This window comes from Giraffa tippelskirchi, chromosome 8 (assembly GCF_054371585.1).
Source record: "Giraffa tippelskirchi isolate mGirTip1 chromosome 8, T2T-mGirTip1v1.2.pri, whole genome shotgun sequence".
NCBI classification, from domain to species: Eukaryota; Metazoa; Chordata; class Mammalia; order Artiodactyla; family Giraffidae; genus Giraffa; species Giraffa tippelskirchi.
In genome coordinates this window covers 7,389,418-7,408,738 of record NC_137282.1, presented here as the reverse complement: position 1 = coordinate 7,408,738, position 19,321 = coordinate 7,389,418, and the positions used below count along the sequence as shown (strand labels likewise).

At 45.5% G+C, this 19,321-nt stretch overlaps 1 protein-coding gene across 21 annotated transcripts in view; it reads right to left on the bottom strand.

The window, feature by feature from the left end:
• The window catches only part of INTS10 (integrator complex subunit 10), a 30,511-nt gene extending 11,453 nt beyond the window's left edge, over window positions 1-19,058 (bottom strand). For 4 of the 21 annotated variants that reach the window (XR_014061886.1, XM_081519102.1, XM_081519107.1 and 1 more), the window contains exons 1-12: window positions 18,509-18,653; window positions 17,200-17,267; window positions 15,718-15,821; window positions 14,823-14,962; window positions 12,807-12,888; window positions 12,205-12,345; window positions 11,465-11,636; window positions 10,229-10,398; window positions 9,328-9,461; window positions 3,510-3,663; window positions 2,087-2,169; window positions 1,073-1,225 (exon numbers count right to left, since the gene is read on the bottom strand). Coding sequence is in view for 20 of the 21 variants with exons in the window: in XM_081519102.1 (XP_081375228.1) it covers window positions 1,073-1,225; window positions 2,087-2,169; window positions 3,510-3,663; window positions 9,328-9,461; window positions 10,229-10,398; window positions 11,465-11,636; window positions 12,205-12,345; window positions 12,807-12,888; window positions 14,823-14,962; window positions 15,718-15,821; window positions 17,200-17,267; window positions 18,509-18,637 (1,530 nt within the window). In the remaining variant the exon portion in view is untranslated. Of the gene's footprint in view, window positions 1-1,072; window positions 1,226-2,086; window positions 2,170-3,509; window positions 3,667-9,327; window positions 9,462-10,228; window positions 10,401-11,464; window positions 11,637-12,204; window positions 12,346-12,806; window positions 12,889-14,822; window positions 14,963-15,717; window positions 15,822-17,199; window positions 17,268-18,508; window positions 18,654-18,960 lie in introns of those variants that run through there. The other 17 variants (XM_081519112.1, XM_081519113.1, XM_081519111.1 and 14 more) reach the window with 9 other exon arrangements.
• Window positions 19,059-19,321: the final 263 nt, after the last annotated feature.

Sequence of the window (19,321 nt, the reverse complement as noted above, 5' to 3'; positions counted from 1 at the left end):
TAATCGAGTACTAACTGAACTACTAAAGTGTTTGACAGCACCGTGGAGTCCAAAAGAAGTACACCCCTGTCTTAAAGACATTTACTAACTCACTGCGTAGAGAAATTAACAAAATGGGACAGACGGTAAAGGAGCATAATTTAAAATAAAGTAGAAACACACACAGGATAATAAACTACCAGGACAAGTTTTAGGCAGGATGGTTACCCTGATGTAAGCCTTAAAGCAGGGAGGGTTTTGATATGTAGAAAAGAGAAGAAAGGGTTTTCAGAGGAGAGGAAGATGAGGGCAGGGCTATGCACTGGCTTTGGAGAGCCACCTAAGGGTGTGGTTTAGAAAACAGGTGTGAAACTGGACAGAGGACACACCAGTGGAGGAGAGGCGGCCCCCGCGCCCTACTGAGCAGGTGGTCTCGACCCACAGAGAGCAGGGCATCACCCTTGGTCCACCCATCAAACTCCAGGAGTGACAGGGTCGTGCAGAGAGCATTTCCTGTGTGTCAGGCACAACCCTCCTATGACCTTCATTTTATAGACGAGGAAGTGCAATCTTAAATCCCTGCTTCCTGGCCTTTTTCCTATCTTGGCACGTCCAGAAAATACTTGTAAGGCTGCTCAGAGCTGGAAGCAGATGACACCGGGGCTCAGCTGCCCAAGCCCTAGCTAACTGCCTGGGCTGAGGGGCTGGCATTCCGGCACATCCAGAACCACCCATGGCCACAGGGTCATGAGGCTCCAGCGTCGAGAGATGGGCAGCTGGGCAGTTAAAAACTTAAAACTCTGGAGGCAGAGAGCGAGCCAGTTAAGTGGTGGGGCCAAGAGTGAACGCAGAATCAAATGCCGCCATTCCTCAGCACCCATCTCCTGACTTCAGGTACGTGACGGAAAGTCAGAAACAAAGTAAAACAGTCACTGAGCTTTCTCACCAGCAGATCAGGTAGTAAAATCCAGGCAGAAAGAGCAAGTTTCAAGTAAATATGCCTGGAATTAAAACACTACTCCAGGAAAGAGAGGAAGCCCCAGGGTTGCTGAGGGCACGCTGGACGGTCCCCATGCGGGCACCCAGGACTCACTCTGTACTCCCCCAGAGCAAAGTGGCAGGTGGCCAGCTGGATGAGTGCCCTCTGATGCTCCAAGGTGCCCTGCCCCGAGATCTGTGGCTGAGGAAGTGATCCCTGGAGAGCTGCCAAGTGATGCAGGCTGGCGATGGCCTTCTTATATTGACCCTGAGAAAGTCACAACAGCAAGGAGGGAAAAACAAGGCCATCAAAAAAAACCCTTCCTTTTTGCTCCTATATTCTATGTGCCTTCATGAACTGTCCTGAGAAAGGACTCTTTTACGATATGTATCTTCGCAAACAATCTTCATACATCCTCTTAAGAATACAAAATAAAATAATAAATGAATAAGAACAAATAAATTAATAATAATAGTAATAATAATAGCAAGCAACTCCAAATCAGGTACCTCTGCTGAGCAAAGTGAGAAGGGGAAGGAGACTTAGCAACAGTATCAAACCCACTTGGTTAAAGCCAGTGGAGGATCTTTATGGAGGTACCTTACAAACACAAAGATTCTTCTTTCTGGTCTTAATTCTTGAGGAAATAAAATAACACAAGCTCTCTGATAAAAGTACATTTTGGGTATGCCATTTCTTGATAAATATTTCACTATTCCTCCTTCGTGAAGGCTGGAAGCAGCAACCTGCCCATTTCCACAATGTAGGCCCAAAGCCTGTCTCGGGACTGAGTCCTCTCTCCCCTCTGGGCAGGTCCCGGCCAAGGACAGCGGAGCTGGGCGGCAGGGCTCCGCCAGAGCAGAGGGGGCTGAGCAGGGCTCGTCTTTCATTGAAAAGTAAACTCTGACGTCTACAGAGAGGTGTGACCGGACACACCACACGTAACACAGGAGATATAGGCCCGTCGGTGGGAGCTGTTCCGAGATGGCGGTGGAGCAGAGTCCCCCCGCCAGTGAAGACAGAACCCTCGTCTTCCGAACAGGAGGGGACACGCACACCTTCACGTTCAAAATGTTCTCAGGAAATCATGGACCTGTGTGGACACAGGTACTTATAAACATACAATACCTGATAGATGATCATATCATTGAGGAAGATTCTCAGCCAGAGCCAAGTATCCGTCTTCCACGCCAAACAAATTCTTGTAAATTCTGAGCAAGAATTCAAAAACACATTTATCAAAGATATGTAACACAGAAGCATCTGATATACCCACCAAGAGAACAACAGTCAGAGAGACAAATTATCAAAACACGGATGTAACTTTAGACTTTGATTCCTAAAACAATGGTCGGAACTTTTAATCAGAGGGTAAAGTTAGGGCAGAATGGAAGTGACAATGCCAGTCGCTCAGTTGTGTCAGACTCTGTGACCCCATGGACTGTAGCCCGCCAGAATCCTCTGTCCCTGGGATGCTCCAGGCAGGAACACTGGAGTGGGTAGCCATTCCCTGCTCCAGGGGATCCTCCCGACCCAGGGATCGAACCTGGGTCTCCTGCATCTCGTGCATTGGCAGGTGGATTCTTTACCCACTGAGAAAGAATACTTACCAGTAATACGTAAGAAATATTCTTATTAGGCGCTGACACTCACTAAGCACATCGTGCTAAGAGCTGTTCAAAGTGCTTTTCACTCATTACTTCATTTATCTTTTAAGCTACTTTGCTTTCACCTAGTTAAAATAATCAACACATGACACCAAGAGTTTTATTCATTTTTTTAAAAGCCGACCTATAACAAAAGAAAAAAAATCCCCTCCCCAAGTCACAAACCTATTCACAACTCTAGATGTGATAAGGACAAATCGGGTAACGCGACGTTTACTAGAAAACATGACGACAAACTAGACAAAGCAACTGTAGAGGCACATGACAGAAGCAGGCCAGGGACCAATGTCCACTGGCCAAAAGGAAAGTCAGGGCCTTGATCCCAAGTATGCTGGTTAGCCAAGTGCTAGTCATTTCTAAGTAACGTTGAAATACTCACTAGTGTAAATATTACACAGAGAAACTCCCTCTTATTGACATCTATACTCAAAACAGTCTTCCCGCAGTGTTTGGAGTTTGAGCTTTTCACTCTCAGGCAATGGAATCATTGCAGACAGAGCAGCACTACCTCCTGTAACCTCAGTACATGTGGCTGGAGGAAGATACGATGCAGGTGGACTGAACAACGGGAAGCACAGAACAAACCCAGCAAGCAAAGGGCCAGCAATATAAATTTAAAAGACCAAAAACTCTCCCTCCAACTCCACCCCAACTCTGATTATAATACAATAGCCAGTGCAGCAGTTAAGAGGAAAATGGTCATTTGAATATTTGTAACTGATTGTGGACTTCTTGCTCAAAAATGATCCTAAAATGTGTGAACTACCATAATCAGTTTACTTAGCTATTAGTGACTTGACATTTCGAGTAGAATAATGAGTCTCTTTTGGTGTGATGATTCCATATAAAAACTGAACTATCCCAACAGGACAAGGACGCCTTACCCTTGTCCAGGAATTCCAGGGAACAGAGCAGCTCCCAGCTCTCCCTGGCCAGCTTGAAGCTGTCCAACACCTCGATCGAGTTAGCAAGTTCTGCCTTGTTGATAACAATGTGACGGTTCCTTCCTTTTGCTGAACAGTCTTCGTCGTCCGAACTCTGCTTAGAGAATGTGAAGAACATGATTAAAGTTACAGAAATACTCACTACTTGAACATTATTATGTTTATTGCTGATGTCAATTCTGATTACTGCATGAATTTTATATCAAATGATACGACCATGAGTATACTAAAAGATTTTGAATTTAACAATTTTAAAAGACAATATAAAATAACAATATTAAAAGATAGTATAAAATTTTCATCCTTTCAATTTTTATTTTTAAAATTACGGTTTTCTGATTATAAAATTATAAGGCTAAATAAATACTAAGGATAAAATACGAAGGTTATGGCAGCCTCAAAGTAAAGCTACAGAGTTAAAACTTCTAATAACTTAAAAACATATTAATGCTATAAAAGCCAAAACTTACATCTTTATGTTTAGGGATACAGCTTAATTAAGTAGTACCTATTTTATAGTTTACTTTTTTCCAATACATGACATTATTTAATTTGCTTCCAAAAAACAGTTTGCTGTGTAGTGGAATAAAAATTAAAGCCTGAGTCCTCTGAGAAATAATTGAGAGAAACTGAATTATTAAAAGTGAACTTTTGTTCACTGCGTGTACCTTCTCCAACAGTCACCCAATGCAAGGTGTCTGGCTAGGAGTCCATTTGTCTGCACTTACCCACTTTATTTAATAATAAAGATTTGTAATTTGCTTTTCATCTCAGATAATATAAAGTTGAAGAAACCAGAGGGTCTCAGGGAAAGGCAACTATTGTAAATGCCACTGAGATGGTCAGACTTTCTGCTGAGAACAAGTAAAGGTAAAACAGCTCCACTCAATTTTCCTGAAAATTTCTTGAATCTTTTATTCCACCAAAGTCATTTTTATTAATTCAATGACCCAAATTAAATTCTCCCTGTAGATTTTTACCCCCCTAAGATCATTTTAAAAATATGTAGAAATAAACATATCTATGAAACAAAAACAGACTTGTGGTTGTTGGGGGGAGAGGTTGGGGAAGGAAGGAGTGGAGTTTGGGATTAACAGATGCATATTATATACAGGAGACAGATAAACAACAAGGTCCTACTGTGTAGCACAGGGAACTCTATTCAATATCCTGTGATAAGCCATAATGGAAAAGAATCTGAAAAAAAAAATATCTATAACTGAATCAATTTGCTGTACAGCAGAAATTAATCCAACATTGTAAATCAACTATATTTCAATAAAAAAAAAGTACCTATATTTCAGCTAAATATATCCAATCCTCATTAAAAAAAAGAACAAAGCTCAGTCAGGCTCACTAAAAAGAAAAAAAGAGTACCCAAATAAACAAGAAATGAAGGAGGAGAAATATCAACCAGTACAGTAGAAAGACAAAAAAATCCTAAGAACATACTATGAAGACATTTTGTTGGCATGAATACACATCAACAAACTGCACAACCTGGCAGAAATGGGCACGTCTCCAGAAACATACAGATCGTCAAAACTGAGTCAGGAAGAAACACAATTTGAACAGACCGATCACTAGAAGTGAAATAGAATCTGTAATAAAAAAAACTCCCTGCAGACAAAAGTCCAGGACCATATGACTTCACTCTGGAATTCTACCAAACATACAAAAAAGAACTTATACTGATCCTTCTCAAACTCCTCCAAAACACTGAGGAGGAGGCAACACTCCCAAAGTCACTCTAGGAAGCCACCAACACCCTGATACCAAACCAGACAAAGACACTGTAAAAAAAAGACATTACAAGTCAGTATCTTTGATGAATACAGACGCAAAGATCCTCAACAAAATACTAGCAAACCGAATGCAACAACACATATTAAGGATCATACACCATGACCAAGTTGGATGCATCCCAGGGTCACAGGATGATTCAACATATGCAAATCAATCAATGTAATATACACATTAGCAAAAGAAAAGACAAAAGCCACATGATCATCTCAACAGATGCAGAAAAAGCATGTGATAAAACTCAACATCCATTCTTGATGAAAACTCTCACCAAAGTGGGTATAGAGGGAACATATCTCAAATGTAATAAAAGTCATTTACAACAAACCCGCGGCCAACATAATACTCCAGGTGAAAAACTGAAAGTTTTCCCACTAATATTTGGAACAAGACAATTTGGAACATTCTCACCACACCTATTCAACATTGGAAATTCTAACTATAAAAATCAGACAAGAAAGAGAAATAAAAGGTATCCAAATTGGAATGGAAGAGGTAGAACTGTCATTGTATGTGGATGACATGATACTCTATAAAGAAAACCCTAAGGACTCCACACAAAAACTATTAATTAACGAATTCAGCGAGGTAGCAGGATACAAGATAAGTAGCTAGAAATCTGTTGCATTTCTTTACACTAACAGTGAAATATCAGAAAAGGAAGTTAAAAAAAGAATCTCATTTAAAATCATATCAAAAACAAATGAACAAAACCCCCAACAACCTAGGAATAAGCCTACAACGGAGGTGAAAGACCTGTATGTTGGGAACTCTGATAAAAACTGAAGATGATTCAAAGAAATGGAAAAATATCCCATGTTCTTGGAATGGAAGAATTAATATTGTTAAAATTGCCATACCCAAAGCTATCTAAAGATTTAATGTGATCTCTATCAAATTACCTATGATATTTTTCACAGAGCTAAAACAAATAATCCTAAAACTTATATGGAACCACAAAACACCTAGAATTGCTAAAGCAATTTTGAGGAAAAAGAATAAAGCATAACCTCCCAGGCTTCAGACAATATTACAAAGCTGTAGTACAAAACAGCCTGGTACTGGCACACAAACAGACACACAGGTCAATGAAAGCGAACAGAGAGCCCAGAAATAAACCCACATGCCCCCAGCCAATTAATCTTCAACAAAGGCAGTAAGAATATATAGTGGAGAAAAGACAATCTCCTCAGCAAATGGTGTTGGAAAAACTCGACAGGTACATGTAAATCCATGAAATTAGAACTCTCCCTTGAACCATAGACAAAAATAAACTCTAAACGGCCTAAAAACTTATGTATATAACACATGACGCCATAAACTCCTATCAGAGAATATAAGCAAAACATTCTCGGACATTAATCACAGTAATATTTTCTTAGACCAGTCTCCCAAGGCAAAAGAAATAAAAGCAAAAATAAATAAATGGCGCCAAATCAAACTTATAAACTTTTGTGCAGCAAAGGAAACCATAAACAGAACACACAGGTAACCAATGGACTGGGAGCAAGTACCCGTATACAATGGGACCAATAAAGGATTAATTTCCAAAATACACAGATAGTTCATATAATTCATAACAGAGAAACAGACAACCCAATCAAAAAACGGGCAGAAGACTTAAAAAGATATTTTCCCAAAGAAGACATACAGGTGGCCCACAGGCGCATGAAAAGATGCTCAACAATGCTAATTATTAGAGAAATGCAAACCAAAATGACAATGAGGTATCACCTCACATCAGTCGGAATGGCCATCATCAAAAAGTCTACAACAATAAATGCTGGAGAGGGTGTGGAGAAAAGGGAACCCTCCTACACTGTTGGTGGAAATGCAAATTGGTGCACCCACTATGGAGATCAATATGGAGGTTCCTTTAAAAGACTACAAACTGAACTGCCGTATGATCCAGCAATCCCCCTCCTGGGTACTGATCTGGAGAAAACTCTATTTGAAAAGATATATGCACCCCAACGTTCACTGCAACACTGTTCACAACAGCCAAGACATGGAAGCAACCTAAGTGTCCGTCAACAGATGAAAACATCAAGATGTGGTATATACACACAGTGGAATATTACTATACGTATACATAGTAGGATATTACTCAGCCACAAAGAATGAAATAATGCTATCTGCATCAATGTGGAGGGACCAACAGATTATTATACCAAGTGAAGTCAGAGAAAGACAAATACTGTAAGATATCACGTGTATGTGGAGTCTAAAAAATGACACCAAGTTATTTACAAGACAGACTCACAGACACAGAAAACTTATGATTACCAAGGGGAAAGTGGGGGAGAAGGGGTAGGGGAGATAAAGTAGAAGTATGGGGTTGACATATGCACACTACCATATGTAAAACAGCTAACCAACAAGGACCCACCATATAGCACAGGAAACTGTATTCAGTACCTTATAAAACCCTGGGATGGAAAAGAATCTAAAGCTGTACCACTGAAACTAACATTGTAAATCAACTAGCGTTAAAAAAAACAGAGTTCTACTCCTGAAGCTAATCTCAGAAAGAAAAGGCACTTCCCTCCTACTCCCCACCTTTCTCCCCATTCCTTGACATCCAGGGACCCTCCCCGCCCCACCCTGTTTAGCTTCATCTCCTTATCCCCTTGGTGATGACACGCTCCTCAATCTCTCAGGCATCCTGACTCTCCAGGGCCATCTCCCAGTCACAGGTGGGCAGTCTAGTGAGATACAGAAATAGGAGTGGTGTGTTCATTGCTGTGGCAGCTTATGGAATACATTCCTGCCTCAAAATGAGATCAGGAAGGGACCTCCGATGCAGGGGGTTGGTACGGAGTTCCAGACGGTCTGCAGAATTTACAGGAACACAAAAGCACATTCTGAGAGGAGACTCTGAGGCCGGAGTCCTGACCACAGGGCAAGTACAGGGCGTGTGTGGGCGGGAACACTGCCCACAGGGAGGACCCTCCCCACCCCCCCACCTCCAGTCGCCTGGCCGGTCACCTGAGCAGGCACTTAGGCTTTGGGCAGAACGTCTACCCGGCTCCAGGGGTGGCCTCCACCAGGGACCAGCATCAGTTATAAGACATCAGTTAGTAAAGGGAAGTCCATCTGGATTGTGATGAGAAAGCGCCCACGTTTTAGATGCTGGGTTACTAAAAACCAAACACTGTGAGTAAAACAAGACATGTGAGCTGAGCTCACGGGCCTCCAGGGCCCTTAACATATAAACATATAATCTGTATGTCCCCTGCCACAGCGGGACAGAGCTGGCTGGACCCACATCAGGCGGGGCAGACGGGGGGACGGAGCGTGAGAGCAGAGCCTGCCGGACGCACACGACAGGGGACGGCTAGGACGCTCAACAGCTGTCCCGCGCCTGGACCCACCCCGGGGAGGGCACAGCAGAGCCCCTCCGGCACCAAAGGCCCGTGGGGGCGCAGGCGCCGTCGGACGGATGCCCAGGACATGGGGTGAATGAGACAGATGCTGCTGGCGGCCCCGAAGACCTTGTGCTCCGGTGAAGGGACACAGACGGCAAGACAACCAACCAGGAAAGATTTAAGAACAGACCTCACTAAGGGCCACACGCAATTAAACTACAGGAACAGAGAGAGAAAACCGAGGGCCATCTGGAGGCAGCCTCGGGGAGGAAGAACACCCGGGCTGAGCGCTGAGTGGCGGGACCCAGGGGGTGGCCGTGAGCTGGGCTGAGCCTGGGAAGGGCCGGAGGGTCCGCAGCACAGGGGCCTGCTCGTGCCTGCTCTGGAGCCAAAGAAGAGAGTTCGGACTTTATTCTGCAAGTGGTGGGAAGCTGTCAGTGACCAAAGCGATGTCTAATTCACGTTATAAAAAGAGAAGAGGCTGTGGGAGCCAGAGTGGGAGCAGGGAGCGGGCGGTGACCCAGGTGACCCGTTTCCAGCAAACCGCGGACATATCATCCGCTGATAATTATATGGGAAAGAAGTACCATGGTTTTTTCTCTCCCCTCGGCCAGTTTCCTCTTCTTATGTACGTGTTTACTGCGATCGATCTCGACATCTCCATACACGTTCGATACGTCCTCCAGGAGAACCAGCGGGACTTGGCTCGGGGCGTTGGGACCTGTGGATGGAGCGAACAGAACGACACTCACAATGTGGTGAGGAAAAGAGTCCTTAACACCAGGTGGGGACCTGCTCAAGCACCGCGTGAAAACATGTCCAGTATCGTCCCAATGAGCTCAACAAATAAGCACACGCATACAGAAATAAAAACTGTGCAGATACACACCCAACTGTCAATAAACGTCTCTCTTGATGGACAACGGCCAAGTTCCTTCTTTGTGTTTGTTCTTATGTTATCTACCAATTTCTTACAATGATCACAAAGTACAGAATTACCAACAAAACAGAAAAACGACAAGGATACACATACATTATTTAAATATATGATAATCTAATATATGAGATAATCTAAGTATATGAAATACTATAGATAATATGCAAAAAAAAGAGAGCTACGTTATACTGTAAGTATTGTGGGTAGTTCATCTTGTGATATTTCTATTTTTCACATCCTCTAGCATTTATATGCATACATGTTATTTAAAAAATCTTTGTCTATTGAGAATTTACTGTGAAATCTACGTCAATACTCAGCTACATCTGCTGCTTTGTAAAAGAGGCATTCAGTATCTGTATTTAGTTTCAGAATACCACTGATCCTTTGATACAGAAGTTTTTAGTGAAAACGTACACAAAAACCATCAACTCATAAAAGCACGGGCAGTTATTTGGACCCAAGAACAATGTGAAGGTGAACATTTTCATTGTCCTCACCACCCTCAATTAGGCCAGGGTTCTGGGACACTCCACAGTTCTTCCACCAACCTTGGAAGAGAGACGGCTGTATGCTGCTGACATACTGGAACGCGTTCTTAAAGAAGACCAGCATGGTGGAGTAAACCACTTGGTTTTTATATTTTGCATGAGCTTCATTATCAAAGTTGTTCATGTATCTGCAGAGATCCTTCATTCTATGCAAAATATCACCATAGCTTCTGAAAGATGAAGGACAATAAAAATTATCTAATTACTCTGAGCTTGTCAGCAAAACGTCTACAGGAGAAAAGCGCCCATAGGACCACTACAACTACTGAACCATGACAACTACCACATGTGGCTCTGGGCAGGTAAAATTACTCTCCACTGTCTGCAGATGGAGGCAGATTCCCCTTCTGAATCAGAGCAGCGTCAGGACAAGAGCTCCTGACACAAATGTGCCAAGTAGGTTCTCTTTCCTCTAAGCACTTTTTTTGGGCTCCAAAATCACTGCAGATGGTGACTGCAGCCATGAAATTAAAAGATGCTTGCTCCTTGGAAGAAAAGTTATGACCAACCCAGACAGCATATTAAAAAGCAGAGACATTACTTTGCCAACAAAGGTCCGTCTAGTCAAAGCTATGGTTTTTCTAGTAGTCATGTATGGATGTGCGAGTTGGGCTATAAAGAAAGCTGAGTGCCAAAGAATTGATGCTTTTGAACTGTGGTGTTGGGGAAGACTCTTGAGAGTCCCTTGGACGGCAAGGAGATCCAACCAATCAATCCTAAAGGAGATCAGTCCTGAATATTCATTGGAAGGACTGATGCTGAAGCTAAAACTCCAATACTTTGGCCACCTGATGCGAAGAGCTGACCCATTTGAAAAGACCCTGATGCTGGGAAAGATTGGGGGCAGGAGGAGAAGGGGACAACAGAAGATGAGATGGTTGGATGGCATCACCAACTCAATGGACATGAGTCTGAGTAAACTCTAGGAGTTGGTGATGGACAGGGAGGCCTGGAGTGCTGCGGTCCATGGGGTCGCAAAGAATCGGACATGAACTGAACTGAAGCATCAAGGAGAGCTTCAAACTCAACAGCATCTGAAGAGTTCATGCTCCTGCTGGGAATCTTTAAATGAAGTGAAAAACTACACCCCTGCATAAATACTGACAGTTACAGAATCTGTCCTAGGCAGAGGTGTACCCATATATTATATAGTTCTAAAAAAAAAGTATTTTGTTTTTTAGAGATTATGCTATCAAATGATTTGTTGTGCAGTCTAGGAAATGAATGCATTTTTACCGTCTTCCTTTATCCATCTGCCAGTCACATCTCATTCCAACAACATTTAAAATCTTAAATAATCTCTCCCAAGGGTCCACAATCTGGGACGATTTTTCTGTCAGTCCTTCTATAACGTACTTCTGAGAGCTACGTTTGCTCGGTGACATTAAATCAGATGTTTCCTGAGCACCTGAGATGTGGGGGGAAAAAGTAGTTTATAATTAATTAACATGACTACTTATTTTTAAAAAATGCTTTTACTACATATTTTTGGCCATGCCCTGCAGCATGTGGGACCTCAGTTCCCCGACCGGGTATCAGACCTGCACCCCCTGTACCGGAAGTGCTGAGTCTTGACCACTGGGCCGCCATGGATGCCCCAGGACTTACGATTTATGTGGTTGGTACTTAATAGAGAAAAAAAAGGTCTGACTTCCCATGCAAAAGGCAAGAACACAGAATCTCAACATGCTTGTGTCCACCCCTGGCGGAGCAGGAAGGGACCTGTGAGCTGCGGTCCACGTACGAAGCTAACCTTACGGTTTAGCAGCTTCCCTGTTTCAATCGAGGGGTAACACTGGTTCCAGAAAAGTCTGATCTCTTAAGTGTAGTGTTTTTTTCTAGGAACCCTCAAGACTGTCAAACTGGTACATATCCAGAGGAGAATAATCAAAACACTGAGGGATTTCTGAGCTGGAAATTTTACAAAATGAAAAAATACAACAAATTAAAATAAATTGCCAGCTATTCCCACTTACCTTGATGCTGATTCTCTATTTGAGTCGATCTAGTGACATAATTTATGTAAAATTCGGCTGCTTTGTTCAAGTACTTATAGAGCAAATTGGCAGGCAACCGGACGTCGTGGTTGTTAATTATTAGAGGAAGGACATCACACACTGTTCAGAAGGGAAAACGAGGAAAAACTGATTAAGTTGTTTGGCTTCTCTTGGGTTCTGGCAAAAACAAAGTTTAGTTTTTAGTGCACTTGGCCAAGAGTAGACAGGAAGCAAAGAACACCCTTATGGCCCAGTTATTTAGAAACTGCGATGTAGAGGGACGCTAGTGGACAGAGTCAGCAAAGAGACGAAGACGAAGCATCATGAGTGACAGGTGTTTACCACTGCGCTTCACACCCAAATACACAGTTACATGTATTCTTTCAGAGGTATTAGCCATTACATAACAAAAATTTAGAAGTTGCTTAAAATGCTGTCTGAATCGAAAAAAAAAACAAGGATTTAAATCCCATAATGTGAAGAATTCCTTTGCTTTCTATAAATGAACTTATTTCTGAAATGATACCCCCAGCACATTCTACTGACCCTAAGGAATTAATACGAGATGCAATTTTTCTTACCGAATAATTTTCTAAAGCAGTTGACAGGAGATTCTTGTTCCTCAATAGTCTCAGCCTCTAAGAGTGCCTCCCCAAGGCCAACCTGTTTCAAAACACACCTCATCATTTAAATGTGTTACGTTTCAGATGTCCGAATTACATGAAGAAACAGTGCATCTGATTTACTGATTTACCACATAGTTCGTATATTCAAACTTCCCTGAGAAACAAGAATTCTCACTTTCAAGGCTAGAAAACAAAAGAATACATCAGCAACCCTGCCCAGAAGGGAATCCCACGTTCATCTGACCACAGACCACTGTCGTCTTATTCTCCTCTGAACCAGTACAATTAAAAGGTCAATCAAATGTCTAAAAACCTTAATGGAGGCACTGGAGCTAGACAGAATGATAACAGAGATGTAGAGGTTTTTCTAAGAAATTCGGAAACTGACTTGATTCTCTACATCAAGATGCATTATATAGACAAAACTTCGCACTTTCAAGAGTTTCCAGGAGGAGCCAGTCACACAGCCTGGACTAGGTAGGACAGAACTGTTTGGGTCTTCAGGCCACCCTCCTATTCTGATGTCCTAGCCCAGTGGAAAGCTGGCTTGTACAAACCCACCAAAACCTCTGCATTGTCTTCCTTGCAACCACCTGGTGATACAGGGGATGAGAGGAGGGGTTACCATGTGAATGATTACATGAGGCTGAAAGTTAAAGTCAGGAAGGACAGTAGGTTGAACACTGTCCCCTCCAAAAATTTATGTCCACTCAGGACGTCAGGATGTGACCTCACATATTTAGCTTATAGAAAAGTCTTCATAGATGTAATTAGTTAAGATGAAGTCATTCGGGATCAGGGTGGGTCGTAATCCAGTGACTGGTGTTTTTATAAGGTCATGTACAGACATAGGGACAACACAGAAAGACGGGCCAGGTGACAACAGAGGCGGAAACTGAAAGATGAAGCCACAACCCAAGGAATGACGAGGATCGCTGGTGCCCCAGGGGCCAGGAAGAGGTGGACAGGAGTCCTCCCTGAGCCCTCATGGGGAGCACGGCCCTGGCCATACCTTGCTTTTGGGCTGTGAGAGAATAAACTTCTATTGTTTTAAGGCACCCAGGTTCTGGCACTTTGTTACAGCAGCCCCTTGAAACTAACACACGGAGATACAGCGACGGTTAACGGGGGCAGCAGCCATGAAAATGGAGCCAGAAAGAATAAGCCAAAGGGTCTGAATTAAGAGTTAATGATCAGAAGCCCAGCTCTCCATTACTGGCGATGGGAAGTGATGAACACAGCTGCAAAGCAGGATGCTGCCCACCTCCAGGAGCGACCACACACTGACTAGCACTTGCCAGCAACACTCGGTAACGATCGGATGTGTGAGGAAAGGGCGGAGCAGAGGAAGAACAGTGAGCACACGGCAGAAGCACGTGAAAAACGTGCCCGTTCATACCACCAGCTATGGCTCTCCTTTAAATTCCAACACAGAGTTGAAAACTATGAAATAGGTTATCTTTAAAAATTTTACTGTACTTTACAAATTGAAAGTAAGTAGCACTTTGGCCACCTGATGTGAGAGCAGACTCACTGGAAAAGACCCTGATGCTGGGAAAGATTGAAGGTGGGAGGAAAAGGGGACGACAGAGGATGAGATGGTGGGATGGCACCACCGACTCAGTGGACATGAGTTTGAGCAAGCTCTGGGAGATGGTGAAGGACAGGGAAGCCTGGCGTGCTGCAGTCCATGGGGTCGCAAAGAGTCGGACTCGACCGAGCGACTGAATGATAGCAACAACAACAAAAGCACTGTCATAGCTTGGTGCTAATTTCCTTATACCGGTAAGACAATTTCTACTGGAAATTCAGAGTCTGGTAACAGTGACATCCTTCTAGCTTTACCGACAAGGATTCCTTTGAGTTCAACCTTTTCTGGTGCTCCTCAGAATGAGAATAATCTGCTTTAGAATAATATACACACTCTAACTCTTAAACATACTGTGACTCCATTGATCAATTTTATCTTACCCCATGTTGCACAACGGTTTCTGGGAAGCGTCTCAGAAGTAGAAGCAGCATTTCTGAACGTTCCAAAGTGTTGAAGCATTGTTCCGTAACCTTCAGTAACATTTCACACTGGACCCGTCCAGGAAGAGTTTCAAATAAACCTGTATACAACACATTTCACTTTTTGAAGTCTTTCAGAAAGAAAATATAGAAGCGAAAGAGGAAAAAAGGCATCATCGGGCACAGAATGGGATATACTGAATGAAGAACCACTTCACTTAGCATGTAAGTGAAGTATACTTAGTATTCACTAAGTAAAAGAACCGCAATTGCAAACTCACAACCTGGAAGGCTTCCAGGTCAGGGTACTGGGTATAAGATGTTTGAGGAATGACTGTGAAATATCTGGAGGCCTCACTGGGTCTAGAAGAGAAGAAGGATGTCTGGGAAGGGTCACAACAGTGCTTGCTGCTGGCTAAGATAAAAAGCATGCACGTAAGCTGAAATGGCATGAACCATCTACTTCCTTTTTTGTCCAGAATCTGAAATATTGCATTGGCTATAGCACCCAACACAGAATGAAGGTTAATGAGAAAGTTCATAAATTACTAAAAGTTTCTCTTCTGTCCTGTGGAGGTCTGCATAATCTACAGTTGCTTTCTGATTATTGCAGAACCTGTTAAAATATATTCAGTTCCCCATGCTAATATCCACATCCTTTAAGAAAATTTAAAGGGTTCTAAGCAAATGCTCAAGGGACCAAGTGACATTTGTACAGGCTTCGGCTGACAAGAACAAAACACATACATGGGTACCAATAACACAGATGTGACTTTTTTGTGTGAAATTATTACAAAGAATTTGACATTCTGGAAGTAGTAGTTTGTACACTATTACGTTATCACTTTGTTCTTACTTCTTAAGAATTGGGTTTGTTTATCCTGTGAATCGTTTCTTAATGCTGAGGTAATAATGCTGATCTCTCTCCACACCACTGGCTGATCTGGGAAATTCACAAACCTATTTTTAAAAATGAATGCATTAAATTAAAATGTCAGATTCTACATAGCATCCAAAAAAGAAAGTAAAAACAGTAGCATCTGAGAAAAACACATTTTTCTTTATCCCAAATGAAAACATAGATAAACCAAAACAAATGAAAATAAAGATATAAAAATAAAAACTAAGAAAAATAAGGGTCCTTACAATAGACTTAAGCTTTTTTAATAAGTGAAAAGACAAATGATCATAATATGTAAAGCACTCCCGAAAAGCAAACAAGGAAGAAAAAAGAGACCTCCCAAAAGAAAAAATGGGCAAAGGCAAATCATAGAAAAAATACAAATAGCCAAATATCTTTAGAAAAGATACTCAGTCTTACTAGTAATACATTGAACACAAGTTTTTAAAAATAGCAAGATATTGTTTTCTCCTGTGCATGAGTGCTTGGATGCTTCAGTTGCGGCCAACTCTTTGCAACCCTATAGACTGTAGCCCACCAGGCTCCCCTGTCCATGGGATTCTCCAGGCAAGAATACTGGAGTGGGTTGCCATTCCCTTCTCCAGGGATCTTCTTGACCCAGGGATCGAACCCACATCTCTGGCATTGCGGGTGGATTCTTTACTGCTGAGCCACCTGGGAAGCCCTTTCTCCTGTGGCACTGGTGAAAATTAACAGCTGATGGGAAGGCTGATAATATCCAAGTGCTGGCAACGCTATGGGAAAGCAACACTCTTACACACCAGCCATGGAGATGTAAACAGGAACAGCACTTTTTGGAAAGCAGTTTGATAGTGCATCAAAATTTAAAACGCATGCACCCTTTGACTGTGCAAACCTATGTTGAAGAATCTAAAGAAAAACACCAAAACCTGAGTACAGAATTACTTTCTGACACTCTTGAATATAATCTCAATCAACTGGAAGCTCCCTAAATGTCCCCCAATAAAAGAAGGGTGAAATGCTATGTAGATGTGAAAAAGAACTAAACAGATCTTTACATGTTGACCTGGAAAGGGGTCCATCACCGTGGGTGAGCAGTAACGCTCACTGCTGCAAGCCCTCCCCCAGAACCTACTGATGTGTACTGTGTGTACACATACACACACAACTCTGGTTGAGGCCAGGAGGGACTTCCACTTATTATTCTCTATGCTTCAGTACTGTCTAAACTTCTGAGAAGACCGTGTATTATTTCCAAAATAAAATAAATGACTGAACAGAAGAGTTTTAACAAGACCTAGTTAGACTTCTCTGCAGATAACGGAAGGCCTAGATCCATGAAAAAATACGCTTTAGGTACCTGACCCCCAGAACTTCAGACCTCCGCCCAACTCCCTCTTCTACAGACAGAAATCAGTTCCCCACCCCAAGAGGTCGGGTCAGCTCCCCACTCACATGTCGTAGAGCAGCCTGCCGGCGGTGGCCGTCCGCTCTGCATTCCGCTCGATGGTGTACATCTCATACTGCAACACAGCCGGGGTGCGGTCAGGTCCTCTGCCCGCCCGGCCTGCTCCTCCACCGTCCCCACCCATGGAGGTCCGAGAATCTGGCACCATCTGGTAGCCCAGACCATCAGAGCCCCCCCACTCCGCCCCACTGCTGGAGGCCCTAAGGTGGAGCATCACCCGGTGACACAGACCATCAGAGCCTGCCCCCCAAGCCCATCACTGGAGGCCCTAAGGTGGAGCATCACCTGGTGACACAGACCATCAGAGGCCCCCCACTCCGCCCCATTGCTGGAGGCCCTAAGGTGGAGTATCAGTTGGTTACAGACCATGAGAGCCCGCCCCCCAAGCCCATCCCTGGAGGCCCTAAGGTCGAGCACCACCTGGTGACCCTGACCACCAGAGTCCCCCACCCCAACACTCCACCCCATGCCTGGAGGTCCTAAGGTGGAGCATCACCTGGTGACCCAGAGCATCAGAGCCCCCAACCCCACCCCATCCCTGGAGGCCCTAAGGTCGAGCACCACCTGGTGACCCAGACCACCAGAGCCCCCCACCCCAACACTCCACCCCGTCCCTGGAGGTCCTAAGGTGGAGCATTACCTGGTGACACAGACCATCAGAGGCCCCCACCCTGACACTCCGCCCCGTCCCTGGAGGCCCTAAGGTCGAGCATCACCTGGCAACACAGACCATCAGAGCCCGCCCCCTAACCCCATCCCTGGAGGTCCTATGGTCTGGCACCACCTGGTGACCCAGACCACCAGAGCCCGCCCCGCGTCCCCGCCCCTGGAGGTCCTGGGGTCGGGCACCACCCGGTTAATGAAGCCTCAGGACTCGGTCGCTCACAGCCCGGGGACCAGGTTAGTGCAGGCCCGGCTCCCAGGTCGCCGGCGCCCTGTGTGGTTGCCGGGAACGGTGTGAAGTGTTCCGCGGCTCTGATACCTTTACGCACGGCGGCGGTGACTGCAGACACGCGGCATTCCCCCCTTTACACAGCCACCGCCCAGGTGGGCTCCTGTGCTCAGCACCCCGCACCCCAGCTCGCCCGCGCAGGCACCCAGGACACCCCCATCCCGCCTCTGCCCCCGCGGCACCCGGCGCGGGCCCGGCCGCAGGGCGGCTGACGCTCCCGTGGCCCCGGCCCGGGCGGCCGGACCCGGAGTCCCCAGGCCGGCTTCTCGGGGAGGCTGGGGAGGCTGGGGCGGGGGGCGCAGGGCAGTGGGAGCCGCGCCCCCCGCGCGCCCGCCCGGCCTCACCTGGATGTTGAAGTCGGCCGGGTAGAGGCTGCGCGCCGTGATGAGCCACGCCTTGGCGGCCCACAGGTCCTGCGGCACCAGCTCGCGGGCTCGCTGCACCAGAAACTCGCAGTCGCCCTGGGCGGACATGACGCCGCCCGAGCTCGCCGGACCTCGGGGCGGGGGGACGCGGCGGGCCTGGCCGCCGCCGGGGCCGCTACTGCGCAGGCGCGGGCCGCGCCGAGCGCTTCCGGGTTTGCGGGCGGCCTCGGCGCCTGCGCCCGGCGGGGGCCTCGGCCGGGGAGCGTCCAGATCTCCGAGGCCGCGGAGCAGCGGACGCTCGTCCGCGGGCTCAGGGCGCGACCGCTGTGCCGCCGAGGAGCCTGCGCGCGCGCCGCCTGGGCGGCCCCAGGACGCCGGAGAGGCGGGGCTGGGCCCGGGGCGGTGCCGGGAGCCCCTAGGCCGGGGCTCACCCGCGGAGTGGACGTTCCGAAAGCTCTGCGCGGTTTCTGGGCCCGCAGCGCCGCCGGCGATCGAGCTGCTGTTCGGACCTTCCGCTCGGCCACGTGTCACTGCCGCCGCGCCTTTATTCTCTCGTTTCTCCCGCGAGCGTTTCTTGAGCGATTGCAGCGTGAACGCTTTGCCAGTGCTGGCTGCGGGCTGGGAGCTACTGAGTCGTGTATACCTGTTGGCGCCCCGGGTTTACAGTGTTAGGGACCTGTGACCTGCAGAAAGTAGCTGTTGTAATTATCCTTTCCAACCGGGATCCATGTCGTTTTCGCCAGATGAAAACTAAACAGTCTCCCCTGCTCTCGGGAAGGGAGGCCCCACTTA